Genomic DNA, 19,147 nt, shown 5'->3' with positions numbered 1-19,147 from the left:
ATGCTTTAGAGAAAATAACAAAAAACTGTGTTGCCTCAAGGCAACATTGTACCATAATGGAATCGCATAAGGCCATACAGGCATAATAGGTTTGAATACAAATGTATCATATTTGTAAGGTAAAGAGTTAGAATTATCTAAATATATTTGCATTTCCACATGATTTTGTAATGCACTTATAAGAATAGTAATTCACATATTATATCTGCATATATTATGATCTGCACATTTTCTATAGCACTTCAAAAAGGTATAAAACACAGGTAGCACTGGCAGGTGATGAGGGTGATGATGAGGGGTCATACTGTGATGAGGAAGATAAAATCATAGTGACAATCTGTCAGGGAGAGAATGAGGGTGAGAAAGAAGAAGATGGAGATGAAGATGAAGATGGATATGATAACTTGATATAATGACATAATAATATGATGTTTTGGTAATACTTGTGTTCCACTATGGTACAATGTTGCCTGAGGGCAACAGCTGAATATAAAATGTTACTTTTTATTAAATATGAAACTTTTCATACATTAAAAACTGGATAAATTTGTTTGTTCAAGTGTCTAGTTAAAGAAACTGATGTTTTCAATAAATATAAATAAATAATAATTTATTTTTCTATATGAAAATGCCAAATGTTTACATTTTTCCATTGTGGTACAATGTTGTCTCGAGGCAACAAACTTATAAAAAATAAATTAATTAAAAATTTATGAAAATGTTTACTGATATTGTTCAAGTGTCCAATTTTAAGCAGGAAAAACAACACAAATAATTTTTTCCTCATTGATATCATATTGCGTATTAATGTATTTATTTCGATTTAATTCATTAATTTCTTCAGTTTTTATTTCTTAATTTTCATTGTTTTTAAAATAATTTATTTCGTATGTAACGTTACATTATTATTTTTTTTTTTTTTTTTTATGTAAAGCACTACCATTATGTATAAACTGCTATACAAATGAACTTGCCTGGCCCAAGTTTTACTTTTAAAGCATTATAACAATTAATTGATTAAAAACTAAACAAGCCTGTCTTAAAGCTGGGTTAGTCATACAGTTTACTGCTATAAACATGTCTAACATCTATGTACAGTTACTTCAGATTTCATCAAAATGTTCACATTATCATCAAATTTAATGTCTAAATGTATTTGGGTCATTGACAAATAAAGCTTCAAAAATGTGTATTTTAAATATCTTTTCAAAACTGATGTAATGCATATTTTTGAGTCATGAACAATGTGTTTAAACAAGTTTCAGTTGTTAAATAACATTTCAAAGTGTTTAAATTTAGTTTTTGACTGTTTTTATGACAGGCAGCACAACCAAATAGTTGTATGTATACAGTATATACTGTAGTTGTACCACCTGACATGGAAAGTGTACCAACCTACCCATACTTGAAATTAGCAGTTTTTACCAGTATTTGAGAGATCTACAAGCCTTTACAAACCTGCCTTAAGGATCAGTTGGGGTCCTCTGGATGAAGCATTGTCATGTTTCTATTATCTTGTCAATTCATAAAAGAGTCATGTTTGCAGTTGTGCCACCGGCATTTGAGAATGTAAAAATTACTAGACAAAAGTTTTTTAGTTATCTCAACTACTGATATTTATAAAATTTTAAATATTAGTCTGTTCATTTGTTCGGGCATTTGCACCATCTGACACTTTGGGGGTTTAAGATAACAAAATGATATGTATTGTTTAAATGTACTAAAGTACTAAATGACAGCTGAAATAATGCTCTTTACTATGAATTAGTGGGTGGCTCTTAAAAGAGCCTTTTTGATAAAACAAGAGAAAAATATTAAGTTTATTTCTTTTTTGCTGCCGTCTTTTTAGGCTTGGCTGCTTTAGGTTTCGCCGTTTTGGGTTTGGCTGCCTTGGTCTTTTTTGGGCTCTTGGCTGCTTTCTTAGGAGTTGCTGGTTTCTTTGCCTTCTTAGGGCTCTTTGTTGCCTTTTTAGCGGCTGGTTTCTTCACCTTCTTCGGCGATTTCTTAGTGGCGGCCTTCTTTGCTGCTGGAGTTTTGGGTTTCTTTGTTGCTGCAGTTTTGGGCTTCTTAGCGGCAGCAGGTTTCTTGGCTGCGGGCTTCTTGGCTTTAGGAGCAGCTTTCTTAGCGGGTTTTGTCTTGGTCTCGGCCTGTTTCTTGTTGAGCTTGAAGGAGCCGGAAGCGCCGATCCCTTTGGTCTGGACCAGAGTACCTTTAGTCACCAGATTCTTAACGGCGATCTTGACGCGGGAGTTGTTCTTCTCCACATCGTAGCCACCGGCAGCGAGCGCTTTCTTCAGGGCAGCGAGGGACACACCGCTCCTCTCCTTAGATGCGGACACAGCCTTAACAATGAGCTCGCCGACGCTTGGGCCTGTTCTCTTGCGTTTAGCTGCTGATTTCTTCTTGGCCGCTTTGGTCGCGGCAGCTGCTGGAGCGGTTTCTTCTGCCATGATTTCTCGGAGAAAATCCAGATACACACAAAATGACTGTGATCAATACTGAGCCGCTGCTGGGCAGAGCTGCGCATTTAACCACAGCATGAGAACTATGTAGACTCAACCTGCTCTGTTCACTGTCTGTGCTCCTCCACTAATGCCGTGCTTGTGTTTTCTCCTTTCATATGTGGAATAAAACTGGAGTTGTAAGATAGTTTATTATAGTAAAAACAACGTACACGTCGAGTAGAGATATTGAACTTTATTTGAAGACTAAAACACGCGACAAATTAACATTTATTTTAGCATCGTCGGATCAAATCCAGAGCGTGCACCGGTATTGAAAAAGGCTGCGTGTATATTTCATGCAATTTTGTGTATTAACAGCGATAAACGATTGAGTGTGTCATCCTGATTTCGAACTAGCACTTTGACAGTGGCTTTAATGAAAGGAAGATCGCTGAGGGACTTGTGGAGTGTTTCATTCAGAAGTGGTTTTGTGCAGCTTGAAGCACACGCCACATCTGTCTGTGGCTGATTCTCATGTTTCAATGCTGCAAGACCCCTGAAGTTGATCATGATTTCTTAAACAATAAATTGAAGGAAGAGTAATGCAAATGTGTTTTTCTTAAATACTAAAGCGTCATTGTTATTATATTAAACACTAATGACATGATTAGACAGATAGTCCTATCTATGTACCAACATCAGAAGTAGGGAATATGGTGTTGAGGTTGCTGCTTCTTTAGGAAATAAATCCATCACAAACAGATTAGCAAATGTTGATATTTGAGGGGTTTTTTTTTCCTGATTTATATATTTTCACATGATAGTTCACACATCATTACTTTAAGTCAGAAACCTATATTAAGATATTAGCATACTGGTTTGAAAGGACCGTGAGAGAAAGTCCTATATAGCATGTTTTATGTTTTGGCAACGGTTCTTTTAACCCTAAAAGATGGAGTGTGTAGCATTTAATTCCTTATACAACCATGTATTAAGATGTATCATGGCCATATTCCAGGATGACAATGTCGAGATTCATCAGGCTCAAATTGTGAAAGAATTGTTGGGAGGGAGCATGAAGAATCATTTTCACACATGAATTGGCACTGACCTTAACCTCAGTGTAAGTTTTTGGGATGTGCTGAAGTAGACTTTACAGAGTGCTCACCCCTTGCATTGTCAATACAAGATCTTGACCAAAAAATGATGCACCTCTCGATGGAAATAAATGTGATGTTTTCCATCAAGAGATGCATCAATTTTTGGTCAAGATCTTGTGTTGACAACGCAAGAGGTGAGCACTCTGTACTCAGCACATCCCAAAGACTTTCAATAAATTTAAGGTCTGGACTCAGAGGTGCCAATTCATGTGTGAAAATAATTCTTCATGCTCTCTGAACCATTCTTTCACAATTTTAACCCTGGTGAATCTTGACATTGTCATCCTGGAATATGGCCATGATGTGTCTTCCTACATGGTTGTTTAAGAAATGAAAAGCTACACACTCCATCTTTAAAAGTTAAAAGATCCGTTGCCAAACATATAACATGCTAGAAACATAATAATCACTGTAATAATGATCCATTCATAGATTCTTAAGTATTTGCCTATTAAAATCCAAACAGCGACTTTTTTTTTTTTGCCGGGCAGTGTATATTATCTGCAATATATTTTTAAATCGGTAGTTTCTGTCATAGTTGATACTATGCTGTCATACATAAATCAGTCAAACATAAATAAATCAGTCAAATAAATCATAAATAAATCAGTCAAACATAAATAACAGCAAAATAAAGGGGAAATGTTGTTTCCATTATCTTAATTTCTGAATAATAAGATGAGAACTCCATTCTGATTGTCATTGCTGTGATCATGATGTCATTTCTCTACACTTATTTTTACTTCATGCCAACCTACGCCTACACCCACAGAGAGTATCAGAGAGCGCAAGAAAGTCTGTCAGTTATATTTTGACATGTTTTTCACTGCTGCTTTGTGGGTTTAACCAATTCAGACACAAGTGCTAAAACAATGACACAGTCAGAATACTTATTGTCATTGGACACAACCAGTTTTGGACACAAGTTATTCATATCATGTACACATTTCATTTATGAAATACAGACATATCATCATTGTAAAGACCACCTCTGATTTATCACATATAAAACTTCAAAGACCATCATGCACACACAGTTATCATGAAGTGGCAGCTGGCAGATTACTTACACTGACCTCCAGTCACTCATACATCTCACATTCTCATGCTGAAAACTGATAAAAGTGTCTGTGAACTGGAAGTTCCTTAAAGTTTCCTTTAAAGATTTGTTGCAAGATCACCCAGAAATTCTTGGTAACATCTGTGTCTTATTTCCCTTTTCCCTCAGGCATTTGGCAATACCTCTTTTGACTAGTCTGACAGTAATTCATAATATTTGGAGTAAAGTGATGCGCATAAAGCCCAATTCAGATCCAGCACTGAAATAAATGATTCAGTCTTATCTTGTTTTGCATCCATCCCTAACAAATCACCAGTATAATGTACACATATGAACATGCCTAATAAGACTTTTCTTAATTCAAAGCACTTTATTACTATGAGGAACTCTTCAACGTTTCTTAAAAGAGGATACTGATATTGTTTAGGTTTATTTATTTTGTTCTAAATTCTTATTAGGTTCTGAAATCAGGGTCAGCTGCTTGAAGTATAAGCAGGAAAGGGTTTGTTTGATGCTACATCTCAGACCTGTGAACTACGGTTTCTTCTCTGTGTTTGTACAGGAAGTGCTGAGGCTTTAAAACAGACTGTGTTATACAGCAAGTCATTAATAGATCAGTATGGAGCTCAGTTCACTTCCTCTAATGCTCTGTGAGTATTGTTTTTTCATTTATGCTTCATTTTCACATTTTGTATAATGATGTAGTGAATCAGTGTTCATCTGTATTTCATCTTCGTATGTATTGAATCTGTTTAGCTTAATGAGATCAGTGTTTTGATCATTACTGTGACGTCTTCACTCGCTCAGTTTAAGGTTTGTAATGTTCATGTGTTGAATCGGACATGCTGTCATGTTCTGTAAAGTTACTGTGTTGTCTTCGGCAGATCTTCACTAAAGCAGTAAGTGCATCTTAGTCTTAATTGTGATGTGGTGAAATTACTGACTAATGATGTCACTTCCCATATCAAGCGTGAAAAATAAGATCTGCAGTCCGATGGTGTGAGCTTCTCTTCACATTGTGCTTTAATTGTATCATGACAGTGTCACTATTCATAAGAATGAAGATGTTTTCTTCACACTTCCTCTTTCACCCTCAATATCTCCAGTTATTGACTGCCTTATATAGATGTGAAAGAATAGAGATGGGCAGAGTTGAGATGCAGCTGAAATATCTTGCATCAAATCAACATTGTCACTACTTCTATTTTAATGAAGTGTTCTGTAAATGAGTTTTAATTTATCTCACCCACCATTTTAATGTGTGTGTGTGTGTGTGTGGTTTGTTTCTTTTTCTTTTTTTAGTGCTGATTTCAAACATCCACACTGGACAAACGCAAGGTGATTTATATATTTATATTTTCTTCAAATCTTCACACATATAATGCAGTGGAAATTATAGAAGTCATAAGCAATGATAGATGATGACTGAAGACTGTATATTAACTCAAGATTATCATGAAATATTTACAGATAAACCCAGAGTGACTGTGAAGCCCCAGAGTTCAGTGTTCACTGGAGACACAGTTACTCTGAGCTGTGATGTGCGACGCTCAACTGTACTGAGGATTATCTGGTACAAAAACTCCAAGATAATAAATTCTGATGCTGAAACAAAAACACTGAGAGACGTGAGTCTCTCTGATGGAGGAGAGTACTGTTGTGGTGTACAAAGAGCCACAACACAAGGTCAAAGAGTCAAGCTAACAGTAAGAGGTAAGTGCTGTTTTTACAGGGCAATCTGATTTAATAATAGTAATGTTAAGCAGAAAAACAATATCATGTGCTGTCAGTTAAATTAATCTTCAGTTAATTTTGCACAGAGAGACCCAAAGCTGTAGTGCGTGTTCAGCCTGATGGACGAGTGTTCAGAGGACAGACGGTCACTCTCACATGTGACATACAGGAGACAGACGTCACTAGCTGGAACTACACCTGGAAGAAAGATGATTCAGTGATTCATGAGAGTCAATCACAGGAATACAGAATCAGTTCTGTTAATGAATCTCACACAGGTCATTACAGCTGTAGAGGAAATGAGACGGACGGATCACGATACTCACACACCAGTGATGAAGTTACACTGACGCTATCAGGTGAGTGTGAGAATCTCTTATTCACATCATAAGTAAAAAATGTCTACAAATAAGAAACAGTAACCAACAAGCTATGAGAATTTTAACAGTAAATGCAACAGAACAGATCAGGTGAATTAATGTTTTATGTGCTCCACTGATTATTTAATGGGTAGCCTATTAACTCTACTGGTAAGTAACTTCAGCAAAAGCTATTTTAATTTACAAAAAAAATTTCATTTAAGTTAATGATCAAATTCCAGATGATTCGCTACCCTAAACTTGACTTGATTAATTTGATTTATTGACCTTTTATTTTAAAACATCAGGATCTTCAGGACCATCAGGATTTCGTGCTCTGATAATTGGAGTGACTGCAGGACTGAGCGTCTTATTTCTTCTCATTTTCTTACTGGTCCTGCTGTGGTGCTGCAAACACAACAAAGGTTTCTCTCATCTCCTCAAATAAACCCAAGAGATGAACTGCAATATACACTGAACAAAATTATAAACGCAACACTTTTGTTTTTGCCCCCATTTTTCATGAGCTGAACTCAAAGATCTAAGGTTTTTTTTTTATGTACACAAAAGGCACGCACTTGTGAGCACTTCTCCTTTTCCGAAATAATCCATCCACCTCACAAGTGTGGCATATCAAGATGCTGATTAGACAGCATGATTATTGCACAGGTGTGCCTTAGGCTAGCCACAATAAAAAGCCACTCTAAAATGTGCAGTTTTACTGTATTGGGGGGGTCCGGAAACCAGTCAGTATCTGGTGTGACCACCATTTGCCTCACGCAGTGCAACACATCTCCTTTGCATAGAGTTGATCAGGTTGTTGATTGTGGCCTGTGGAATGTTGGTCCACTCCTCTTCAATGGCTGTGCGAAGTTGCTGGATATTGGCAGGAACTGGAACACGCTGTTGTATATGCCGATCCAGAACATCCCAAACATGCTCAATGGGTGACATATGCTGGTGCCGGTGAGTATGCTGGCCATGCAAGAACTGGGATGTTTTCAGCTTCCAGGAATTGTGTACAGATCCTTGTCAGGTCAGGCCAAGACGCCGAAGAGGGCGACGAGCATGCAGATGAGCTTCCCTGAGACGGTTTCTGACAGTTTGTGCAGAAATTCTTTGGTTATGCAAACCGATTGTTGCAGCAGCTGTCCGTGTGGCTGGTCTCAGACGATCTTGGAGGTGAAGATGCTGGATGTGGAGGTCCTGGGCTGATGTGGTTACACGTGGTCTGCGGTTATGAGGCCGGTTGGATGTACTGCCAAATTCTCTGAAACGCCTTTGGAGATGGCTTATGGTAGAGAAAAGAACATGCAATTCACGGGCAACCGTTCTGGTGGACATTCCTGCAGTCAGCATGCCAATTGCACGCTCACTCAAAACTTGCAACATCTGTGGCATTGTGCTGTGTGATAAAACTGCACGTTTTAGAGTAGCCTGTTATTGTGGCCAGCCTAAGGCACACCTGTGCAATAATCATGCGGTCTAATCAGCATCTTGATATGCCACACCTGTGAGGTGGATGGATTATCTCGGCAAAGGAGAAGTGCTCACTAACACAGATTTAGGCAGATTTGTGAACAATATTTGAGAGAAATAGGCCTTTTGTGTACATAGAAAAAGTCTTAGATCTTTGAGTTCAGTTCATGAAAAATGGGGGCAAAAACAAAAGTGTTGCATTTATAATTTTGTTCAGTGTAATTATCATTGAAAGCGTTATTATGGTTGAAGATACTTTTATATGAATACATGTCGTAAACTGAGGACAGGAAAGCCATTTTTGCGTTTTGAAAAGCTGGTCTTTAGGAACCAAAAGCTTCTCTGTGTTTGAGTAGGTGGAGGATCTCTGTCTCCCTCTACTGACCATCAGCAGCACAACATCAGACAGACAGAGAAACAGAAGAAGAGTGAACAAACACCACCACAGTTCGGTCAGTCTGTCATTACCCTGAAATACTCACAATATCTTTAACTGCAATAATCTATTTTGACATTTGAAATTAGAATATACAGAATTATATACAGTGACACTGATACAGATTTTCCATCATGGATAACAAAATAGTAGCCATCATCAGTTTTGAACGGAAAGATTACAATAACTACAAATACAAAGTGAAACCAGAAAAATAGAGCTCTTTTTTTGAAACGCAGACACAGTAATTGGACTTTCTGATGTGACCTATGTTGAGATTGACCTGAGAACAGTGAAGGAAATAAAGAAAAAGAAAGAACACAAAGGTATGACCACAACGGATCTGCTGCAGTGCATAGGCTATTCTGATTGTTTGTTGTAACATAATGCAGTAAAATAAATGCATAAATACATGATTGTTGTTAATAGTGTTGTCATTAAAATAGTGAACACTCAGCTCTTGTCATCTGTTAGGAAAGACCAGTAAGAGTTCTGAAACTGTTTACTCCAAACTGAAGATGTAAACAGGTTACGGTGAGATAAACTAAAATCTCAAAATATCACTATATCATGCAATTACAATAAATATACATTTTATACTTTTATTTGTATAATTGCAGGTGCTGTTGCTGGATCTAGTGACATGACGAATGCTCAGATAAAATGAGACAAAACTTTCAACAGTATGGGGATTAAAAAATATTATATAAATTATATAAATATTAAAAAATATATATTTTAAATTACCGCTGTTAATCATAAGCAGCAAATATGCATAATTTATATTTTATAACATGTTTTGTGTCATCGCACAACAAATGATGATTTTTTTTTTTCTGTTAAAAAAAAAAATCTCAGTAATTTTTTATTTTTTTATTTTATAATGCAGTTGAAATATTGACACTTGCAAAGTCAATCAAGGCCAGTTTTTCCCTGTTGGTGGCTAATAAAGTTAAGGTCTAGGTCTAGAGAAATAACTGCCTGTAATAGCTTCTAACCGCTGATACATTACCGCTTACTATAGTATTATGTTTTACAGAATTATGAATATTATAAGAAAAAAAAATAGCATAACATTTGTAAATATGCTACAATCTAATTCTGGAGTTAAATCCTGTATATAATGTTCATGTAGACTATCTATCTATCCTGTCATTGTCCACTAGATGTCACCATATAGAGATGATTTGGTTGTTTCTATGTCATTGCATGATAGTTTTTGATTGTGTACTTTGTGTTTTAGTGTCTTCTTTTTGGTGTTTACTGTGTGTTACTCTTTCATTCATACCTGCACTGCTTGTATTTTAATCATGTCAATAAAATAGTTTGAAGTGTTTTTTGTCTGGCGTGCAAAATACCTGTGGCCTAATGGTAGAGAGAACTTAACTTAAACCAAACAATAGGAGACGAACCCTGTTCAATTCAAATTTCTTATGCAAACACACAAAAAGCTATTGCGTAATCAATACAATGGATGATTTTTTTTTAATGCTGTGTAATAATTGAGCCAATCAATACTTTCATATGAAACTGGTTCAATAATACATAACAATATATTCAGAATATGAATGTGTGCTTGTGTATGACATTAAGGCCTTTTTTTCTCAGAATATTATTTGTGTTGATTTCAAAAACATTGTGCACAGAGAGTTTTGAACTACTGCATCATTTAGACACACACAGATATCAAGAATCAGCATATGAATCTCAACAATGGAGACAATCAGAATATTCAGATCGACTCTGAACATCACAAAACCAAACATTATTTGCTCTGAATTGCATTTGTTTTAAACAGAATTTAAGAACAGGCATCATTCACTCAGTAAAATATTGTACATATAAATGTCTTAAAGATGTAATCTGTAAGAAAAACTAATGTAATTTATCATTATTATTTCAACTCAACGTATACATATATTTAAAATTATTGTTTAATATTATTTTTAATATTTATATATCTTTGAATTTTCCTTATGGCATTATTTGAAAATGATTTGAGTACCTTATTCTATTCACCAAAAACAAATGTGAACTTCCTGTGTGTGCTGCTAGTAAAAACCACAATGGTTATATGCGGAAAGCGTTAGTCATATGCTGTCCTTCAGCTAAATATATCATAATCCGGATTCTAGTACAATTTTTTTTTTTTTTTTTTAACCTGATTGTGTCAGTTTTTATATCTTCCTTAAATTAAATGAGTGCAGCAAATAAATAAAAAATGAACAAAACTATTACTCTAAAATTGCCTTTATTTTACAAAAATAAAACTTTAGTATTACATTAAAATATTTCATCTCCATTCATAACTAAAGAGTTGTCACCCCCAGATTCATATAGGACTGTAATGAGCAATGATTAGATTCATTCAAACCTGAGCACCAAAGAAATATTAAACATCACACAGTGCGAGTGAGAGAATGTGTAATACAGCAGCCTCCATGATTATGTATAACAGTAACAATACTGTGCACAGTATGCAATTTTTGTTTGCATTAAATATTTGAATGACCAACTACTGCATTTGCCAAAATGTGCAAGTGTGATGAATGAACTATGGACGGCACGTGCTGTGATTTTTAACATTTGTTCCTTGACTCATTATTTGATCAAAACAATTATAACATTATTACACAAAATGGAATTAAAAGTGAAAAAAAAAAATAGCTTTTTTTCAGGGATAACTTGCTGGATTAAACATGCTACACAATGAGGTCACTGGACAACAATATAGGACTGTTTTGAATATATATCATCGCACACACTCTTACAAATAACGGTTCTTTATTGGCATTGGTGGTTCCATGAAGAACCTTTAAAATACATAGAACCTTTCCATTCCACAAAAGGTTCTTAAATTGAAAAAAAAAAGGTTCTTCTGATTTTTAGAATGTTCTTCACATTAAGAATAAATGGTTCTTTTAAGAACTGATCACTGAAAGGTTCTTTGGAAAACCCAACGGTTCTTCTATTGATAGTTTTTCACATGACCTCACAGCCTTATTTAAATGCCCAACTGGAGGGCAAAACAGTCATTTTTACCAGGTACTAATGTACTAAGACAGTAATATTAAAAGACCAAATTCAATATACACCTTATTGATGATCCATACTATATACAGGTGAGCAGATGAGCCCAGAATATAAACACATAGAAAAGAAAATGCTTAAACATTTAACACATCGTGTTCCTATTCTGGGCTCATCTGCTCACCTATATGTAGTATGCATCATCAATACTGAATTTGATATCAATGTTTTGGTGCATAAGTGCTAAGTTTTTTAGAATATCCAGCTGTTTTATTGATTGAAACACTGCAGCAGGTGATGTATATGGTTCAACTTGCATTTTTTTGCATATTTTTGTTTTTCTTCTTTTGAGATGGAAAAATGACAGACCTCTCCGAGGTCTCTGTGCCAGTCACATGACTGGAAACTATGAATTGCTTTGCTAAAAAAAAAACCTTTTGGAACCTTTATTTTTAAGAGTGTAATGCATACTGTTTCACATACTATTTTAATAAAAATAGCTGGCAGCATACAGTGTATTTTGCACAATATGCAGTAAGCATCCATCAGTGATCATATAAATGCTTAACTGAGCGCCAATTAATCTATTCAGTAATAAAAAAACACACAAAATGTACAAGTTTTTCTTCTCACAAGGATCTTCTGTGGTTTAAGTCACCACTGAGGTGACGTCTCTGACGTGTACAGTATCGGTGCGTCATATTTCTCCTAGTTTGCAGTAAACCGTGTTCATTTGTTCTGAGTCGGGTTCTGCTGCCTGATGTACTGTAGCTTTTACTTTAACAGTCCTGTCGTGTCCAGATCGTTGTTGCTCCTGATTTTCTACCACCACACTGTGTACTTGACAGGCCTTGTGCTGAAAAAAGACACAAACCAACAAATAAACAGGTCAAACAAAGTTTTACTGCATCCAAACTGGCAATATCAGTTACGAAAAAACCTGTAAAAGGTAAAATCTCTCTATAAAACATAACATACATGTCGTGTTGGAATGTCATAGACAGTCCCTTCTATGTTGCTGTCGTCGTTGTTTACTGGAGGATTCTGGAATGCGTCTGGTTTTTGCACTGTGCTGTAGATCGTTTCATGCTGTTCAATCACTGTATTGATGCTGCGGCCTGTCACAGCATGACTGGACTGGACAGACAAAGAACAGAGTTAAAATGACAAAGACTGACAAATGACAAATAATTCCATTCAGAGAGAGAATTTGACTGATACCTGTGGATAAACTTTTGAAGACTCTCTTTTCTTGACAATTAATACAATCAAACCAATAAACAAACCCAACACAACACTGGCACCAACGGTGACGGCGATCCAAGAGATAAAGTGTGGTGGAGAGGGCAAATCACTTTGCAGTTTTTCATGGCCTGAAGACAAATGGAAATATTAAAACACACATTTTAGACAGAGAAACAACAACAAAACAGCTATAATGCTTTATTATTTTGTTATCTTTTATTTATTTTTTTTTACTTTGAATGTAAAGTAAAACAAAATAAAAATGTATTTTATTTGAAGTACTGAAGATAAATGGAAATATTAACATTTATATAAACAAACATTGTAGACAGAGAAACAACAACAAAACCACCATTTAAACAAAGATTTTTTATTTTATTTTATTTTATTTTTGTTTTATTTTATTTTATTTTATTTCTTTTTATTTTATTTTATTTTTGTTTTATTTTATTTTGATTTTATTTTATTGAACCCTGAAATAAGGGCTGTTTCTGAAATCACATACTTCCTTCAATATAGTAGGCAAAAAACTAAAGAAGTATGTGAGAATTCACAGTACTCATAAAAGGGTCAAAAAGTACCCAGATGACCTACTATTTCCAGCAAGATTCTGAAGTGTTATATGATCAATCAATTAATCAATCACATTTATTTATTTAGCACCTTTAAAACAACACACATTGGCCAAAGTGCTTTACATACAATCTAAGATTATAAAACAATGACAAAAATGACATAAAATTAATTACGATCAAATGCAAGAGAAGAGATGAGTCTTTAAATGAGATTTAAATGCATCAAGGATGGCACAAGATCTAACATGGAGGGGTAAACTGTTCCATAAACGAGGAGCTGCAACAGAAAAGGCCGTCTCCTTTTAATTTTAGTCAAGACTTGGGAATGGATGGATGAAAACCATCTCTAACCGCAGAATTGATATATTTGGAAAAACTCGGAATGCCAAACACTATCACTTCACTCTTTGATTCATACAGGTGGAGAAAAATGTCTGCCATCCACTCCTTAATATCATTAAAACAATCAAAGAGAGACTGTAAGAGACTGCCAAATTATCCCCCATTTTTATAGGGAGATAAAGCTGAGTATCATCAGCAAGCATAAAGATGATAATATCAGCCAATGGAAGCATGTAAATAGAAAATAAGACTGGACCCAATATCGATCCTTGCAGAACCCCACACTTCATTAGAGCAGAAGAGGATGAAAAATTTCCTAATTCTCCCAGAAAGATATGAGTGGACAATGGACACTTTACTATCCCATGAGACCACGAGAGAGGATTCGTGAATGGCAGTGAAGCGACGCAAATGACGCTGTAGGTCACGTGATAATGACAACATGATGAATGTAGTATGTCCGGATTACATTCATACTACACACATTCATACTATAATGAACATACGTTTTTTTTAGCTGTGGCGAAGTACTTATTCAAAATAATAAGAAGTTTTATTTATATAGCGCCTTTCCATTGCTCAAAGTTACTTTACATTGTACATTACAATACATTTGCACCCTTACACACACATTGAAAACACATAATGCCACATATAGCCACATATTATTCAAAAATACATATTAAATAGATATGTTTTATCTGAGTCTTGAAGGTAGACAAAGATGAGATATTACGAAGTGTTAGTGGTAGTGAATTCCATAATTTAGGAGCATTAACACTAAATGACTCAAATAATTTCCTACTCAACAGACTATGTGATTTCAGACGGAGCCAGAGTCATTTTAACCCTGAATTAAGTTATGTTTCCTCCTTGTACTTTAGAAAATTAGTTTACTCTGACTTTCAGCGCAATTTCTCAAATTGTTTCAAAGCAGCTTTACAGAAATTAATGATGTTAACATTTTCAGTACATTAAATGCAATACCTAATTGTCCACATTTAGCACTTTAGAGCTGGGATAGTTTACATATGTGACCCTGGACCACAAAACCAGTCATAAGTCGCACGAGTATGTTTGTAGCAATAGCCAACAATACATTGTATGGCTCAAAATGATCGATTTTCCTTTTATGCCAAAAATCATTGATATTAAGTAAAGATCATGTTCCATGATGATATTTTGTAAATTTCCTACCGTAAATATATCAAAAATGTATTATTGTGAGTGGATATGCATTGCTAAGGACTTCATTTGGACAACTTTAAAAGGCAATTTTTTTCAATATTTAGATTTTTTTTTGCACCCTCAGATTCCAGATTTTCAAATAGTCATATCTCGGCCAAATATAGTCCTATCCTAACAAAACCATACATCAATGGAAAGCTTATTTATTCAGCTTTGATATATAAATCTATCAATTTAAAAAAAACTGACCCTTATGACTGGTTTTGTGCTCCAGGTTCACATATTTGTGATGATATAAACAATCAAGCAGTTTGTGGTGCCAAACATAATGCCAACAATTAACCTAGCAACCACCTCCATGATTACTAATATTGAATATTAAATATTCCTGCACTTTGCAAAGCAACAGAATCTTTGTTTCCCCTAGACGATGATATTAAACAGTGATATAAACACTCCTCTGCGTTCCTTCCTTCCTTCAGTTTTTCTTTCATAAGAAACCAGAGGGGATTTACATGACCACAGATGTGACAGCTATTAAAACACACGCTTATTGCATCCTGTACTCATCCAATTAATGTTATTAATCTCATAAATATGCTAATAAGAACATTAACGAGGGGTTTACAAACGTACAGTGTGAAATCCCAAACGTTAGGGTTAATTATTACAGGGTAAAGTAAAAACAGTGTGAAACATGAAACAAGATGAGTATTAAATAAACTTCATGCTTACACATAATGTTGTCAGCCCGAGAATGATTCTTGCTCACATTGTTGTTTACGTGGCACTGGAAACCTTTGCTGTCCAGTACAGTGACAGTGATGTTGATGGAGGCATTTGTCTTCTTCTCACAGAGACTTTGGTCGCAGTCATACGTGGCCCAGCTGCCATCAACAGAGCAGTTCACTGTGGCCCGACACACTCCAGCAGACGAATTAACATCATAGGGAGTCACTACGATTACGGGCTCAGAGACAATGTCTGGAAAAGGACCACAAGATGGGTTAGCACCAACATCTGAGCTGAGATACTGAAGTATACATCACGTATGTAAATGAAAATTAAGACGGCTCTTACTCTCCACTGTAAGTGCGAAAGCAGCAACTGTGTCTCGCTCCCAGTTTGTAAGGGCCTCGTATAGTCCACTGTCATTTCCCTCAAGGTTGTGTATTGTCAAAGACCAATCTGAGAAGTTTAATTTCATTCTTTTCTCATAGTCAGGGGGAACTCCGTCTGAGTTTGCAAGCAACTCTTTCCTGTTGAATCGTCGCCATACAACTTTAGTCTGATTTCTGAGACTGATGCTCAGACGGATTGATTTTCCTTTCAATCCATAAAGATTCTCTTGGCATTTAGCGGCAAAATCTGCAGGTATGAAAATGCAATTTATGTCCAAATCATCTATAGTGATCATACAAATATGTTCAGTATTTTTCTACATTCATAGTGAAACAATGGAGTGAAACTGAGATTAACAACATTTGAAAAGCACATTTGTGAAACTGTTCTACTTGAGCTTGACTGAAATAAAAAATAGAAATAAAAAAATAAAAAAAATAAAAATAAAAAATAGAAATAAAAAATAAAAGTTTTTGGTGGCTTTGCTGCAGTAATTCACCTACAGGTGCAGTGCTGTAACTGGAGCACTGCATCAGCCAATCAGAAAGCAGTTTAAATGTGCAGAACTTGACATTTAAATCTTTTGAAGCAAGTCTCTTATGTTCACTGCATTTACTTGAGTAAAAACTGTAATGTGAAATATTACTACAAATATTACTATTGTGAAAATATTATTAAATATTATTGTGAAATATTACTATTTTTTTCCCCCATTTGAATATATTTTCAAATATAATTTATTCCTGTGATCAAAGTTGAATTTTCAGCATCATTACTCCAGCCTTCAGTGTCACATGATCCTTCAGAAATCATTCTAATATGCTGATTTGCTGCTCAAGAAACATTTCTGATTATTATTATTATTAATGTTGAAAACAGTTGTGCTAAGAATTTTAAGGAATCTGTGAAAAAGTTAAAAAGAACAGCATTTATTTTAAATGTTTTACTGTCACTTTTGATCAATTTAATTAGTCCTTGCTGAATAAAAGTATTAATTTCTTTAATAATAATAAAAAATAAAAATAAAAACTTAATGACCCCAAACTTTTGAGTCATAAAACATACAAACATAAAAAATGTATATAATATAAATAATATACAAAACAAGAAGTGTGGAAATTATTCCATTGGGTTTGCGGTTTGAATTTTCAGCAAACTTGAAATGCAGTGTATAAGCTGACTACTTCCTACACTATATAGTGTACTTCTGATGTTGTATGCTAAAGAAAGGCTGGGAATTCTTACAAGTATCATCTTTTTTTGTTCCACAGATGAAAGAAAGTGATATAAGTTTGGAAACAACACAAGGGGAGTTTAGTGAGAAATATTGATTCAATACTTAAGCTGAACAAGAACCTGTGAGGGAATCTTTAGATGGAAAATCCTTCATAACGTATATACGCACCTAAACTGAAGCCAAAAATACACAGCAAAATGAGTTTCATAGCTGTCAGCTCGACTTTGAAGACTGAAAATAAGACACCAGATTTCCTGTTGAGCACCTGCAGGGCGGAAACAAGAGAAAAAAAAAACAGAAGTCAACGTCAGCAGGGCAATTTTCTGCAAAACAAGGTTTACATACAGAGCATCAAACCAATGACTTATTATTGAATGAAAATATATATAACTTTCTATGTCCACTAATAATTTCTCAATTCTCAGCCTCAGACTACTTCTGTAAAGCACAACAAAATAGAAAACAGAAAATGAGCAATTACTGTATGTGTGTGTGGGTGTGTGTTTAGTTATGCAAAAGTTAGTAGAGCGTATCTGTGTAAGTTTTGCCTATTCTGGTGGAAAATCTGAATCTCCTCTGAGTTTGAGAAGTTCTTCAGTGCTTTTTTCAGCATTTTGTCACAGTGAGTCACAGGCAGCAGCAAAGGTCACCACCACCAACACACACACACACACACACCCTGACACAATTATAAAAAATAATTTGCATGGAGTTTCATAATTTAAGTCTCGCCTACTCAGTTTACTCCACAAGCAGATATTATAGATTATAAATGAAAACATATAAAATAAATTTGCGCTCTTCTAAGTCATGCAGCTGTTTATGTGTCAGCCAGTTTACGCAGAATTAGGCAGACTACACCACAAACAGCTAAACCTGCTTAACCAGGGAACACTTGCTTCAACTATATATTTAAATATGCCATCTAAAAAACACAACTAACACTTTATAGCGTACAAAAAACATCTGGCATGTTGTCAAAAGTGCATATTACTTGCGTTAACTCAGACATTGTATGTTCAGAAACAACTGTGCACAGATATAAAGTAAAATTTAACCAATTATGCACTCACTCACATTTCCATTACATGTCAAATGTTTGAATGTAAGAAATTGATCACATGACGAGAGCATGATAAAATCTTACCTGCAAGATCTGCTGTAGTAAATGTCTTGAACAGGATGAGAGGCAGCGGTTTCCACTCACACAACCGAATTATAAAGTCTTCCTGTTCATTTGCATATTAAGCTGTCCCATTTCCCATGATACAAAAGTGATGTCATACAGAAACTCTAAATGTCTGATGATTAATACATCACAACCTATCTATCTATCATCCAATCATCCATCAGTCCATCTAACTATCCATCCATCCATCCATTCATCCGTCTGTCTATCCACCCGTCCATCCATCCAATCCCTCCATCCATTCATCCATCCGTCCATCCATCTGTCTGTCTGTTTGTCTATCCACCCGTCCATCCATCTATCCACCCGTCCATCCATCCATTCATTAGTCCATCCATCTGTCCATCTGTCCATCTATCTATTTATCCATCCATCCGTCCGTCCGTTCAACTATCTTTCGTCAAACCATTCGTCCATCCATCAGTCCATCTACCTATCCATCCATCTATCCATTTATCTATCCTTCCATCCATCCATCCGTCCATCCATCCATCCGTCCGTCCATCCGTCTGTCCATCCATCTATCCACCCCTCTATCCATCCATCC

General features: G+C 35.3%; 4 protein-coding genes across 5 annotated transcripts in view; 1 reads left to right on the top strand and 3 right to left on the bottom strand.

Moving 5' to 3' along the window:
* Positions 1-19,147, bottom strand: part of LOC127515316 (histone H2A-like) — a 123,105-nt gene that overhangs the window by 972 nt on the left and 102,986 nt on the right. The gene's annotated exons all lie outside the window — the stretch shown is intronic.
* LOC127515305 (histone H1-like) lies at positions 758-3,238 on the bottom strand. The gene has a single exon (XM_051898824.1). The coding sequence runs from the start codon at positions 2,448-2,450 to the stop codon at positions 1,821-1,823; it is 630 nt and encodes a 209-aa protein (XP_051754784.1). The 5' UTR covers positions 2,451-3,238; the 3' UTR covers positions 758-1,820.
* Positions 5,240-10,078, top strand: LOC127515300 (sialoadhesin-like). 2 transcript variants are annotated; one of them, XM_051898817.1, is made up of 9 exons: positions 5,240-5,314; positions 5,967-6,002; positions 6,135-6,377; positions 6,485-6,757; positions 7,066-7,182; positions 8,593-8,688; positions 8,912-8,998; positions 9,119-9,206; positions 9,293-10,078. In XM_051898817.1, the coding sequence occupies exons 1-8, from the start codon at positions 5,284-5,286 to the stop codon at positions 9,157-9,159; spliced, it is 924 nt and encodes a 307-aa protein (XP_051754777.1). In that variant the 5' UTR covers positions 5,240-5,283; the 3' UTR covers positions 9,160-9,206; positions 9,293-10,078. The 2 variants fall into 2 exon arrangements, with proteins under 2 accessions (XP_051754777.1, XP_051754776.1); XM_051898816.1 differs by having other exon boundaries at positions 9,147-9,206; positions 9,293-10,061.
* On the bottom strand, positions 10,907-18,698 carry si:ch1073-220m6.1 (uncharacterized). Its single transcript, XM_051898808.1, has 7 exons — positions 18,559-18,698; positions 17,580-17,676; positions 16,133-16,420; positions 15,788-16,036; positions 12,924-13,075; positions 12,681-12,839; positions 10,907-12,558 (listed from the first exon to the last, which is right to left on the bottom strand). The coding sequence occupies exons 2-7, from the start codon at positions 17,617-17,619 to the stop codon at positions 12,400-12,402; spliced, it is 1,047 nt and encodes a 348-aa protein (XP_051754768.1). The 5' UTR covers positions 17,620-17,676; positions 18,559-18,698; the 3' UTR covers positions 10,907-12,399.

The sequence above is a fragment of the Ctenopharyngodon idella genome, chromosome 7, assembly GCF_019924925.1.
Source record: "Ctenopharyngodon idella isolate HZGC_01 chromosome 7, HZGC01, whole genome shotgun sequence".
In the NCBI taxonomy this organism is placed as follows: Eukaryota; Metazoa; Chordata; class Actinopteri; order Cypriniformes; family Xenocyprididae; genus Ctenopharyngodon; species Ctenopharyngodon idella.
This window is presented reverse-complemented; position numbering and strand designations above follow the sequence as displayed.

Excerpts from the sequence above, each read along its gene's own strand:
- LOC127515300 (XM_051898816.1), top strand. The coding sequence starts at position 5,284 with ATGGAGCTCAGTTCACTTCCTCTAATGCTCT. Across the intron at positions 6,758-7,065 it reads AGTTACACTGACGCTATCAG|GATCTTCAGGACCATCAGGA; the intron begins GTGAGTGTGAGA and ends TTAAAACATCAG. Across the intron at positions 7,183-8,592 it reads GTGCTGCAAACACAACAAAG|GTGGAGGATCTCTGTCTCCC; the intron begins GTTTCTCTCATC and ends GTGTTTGAGTAG.
- si:ch1073-220m6.1 (XM_051898808.1), bottom strand. The coding sequence starts at position 17,619 with ATGAAACTCATTTTGCTGTGTATTTTTGGCTTCAGTTTAG. Across the intron at positions 16,037-16,132 it reads TTTCGCACTTACAGTGGAGA|ACATTGTCTCTGAGCCCGTA; the intron begins GTAAGAGCCGTC and ends GTCCTTTTCCAG. Across the intron at positions 12,840-12,923 it reads CTTCAAAAGTTTATCCACAG|TCCAGTCATGCTGTGACAGG; the intron begins GTATCAGTCAAA and ends TTGTCTGTCCAG.
- LOC127515305 (XM_051898824.1), bottom strand. The coding sequence starts at position 2,450 with ATGGCAGAAGAAACCGCTCCAGCAGCTGCCGCGACCAAAGCGGCCAAG.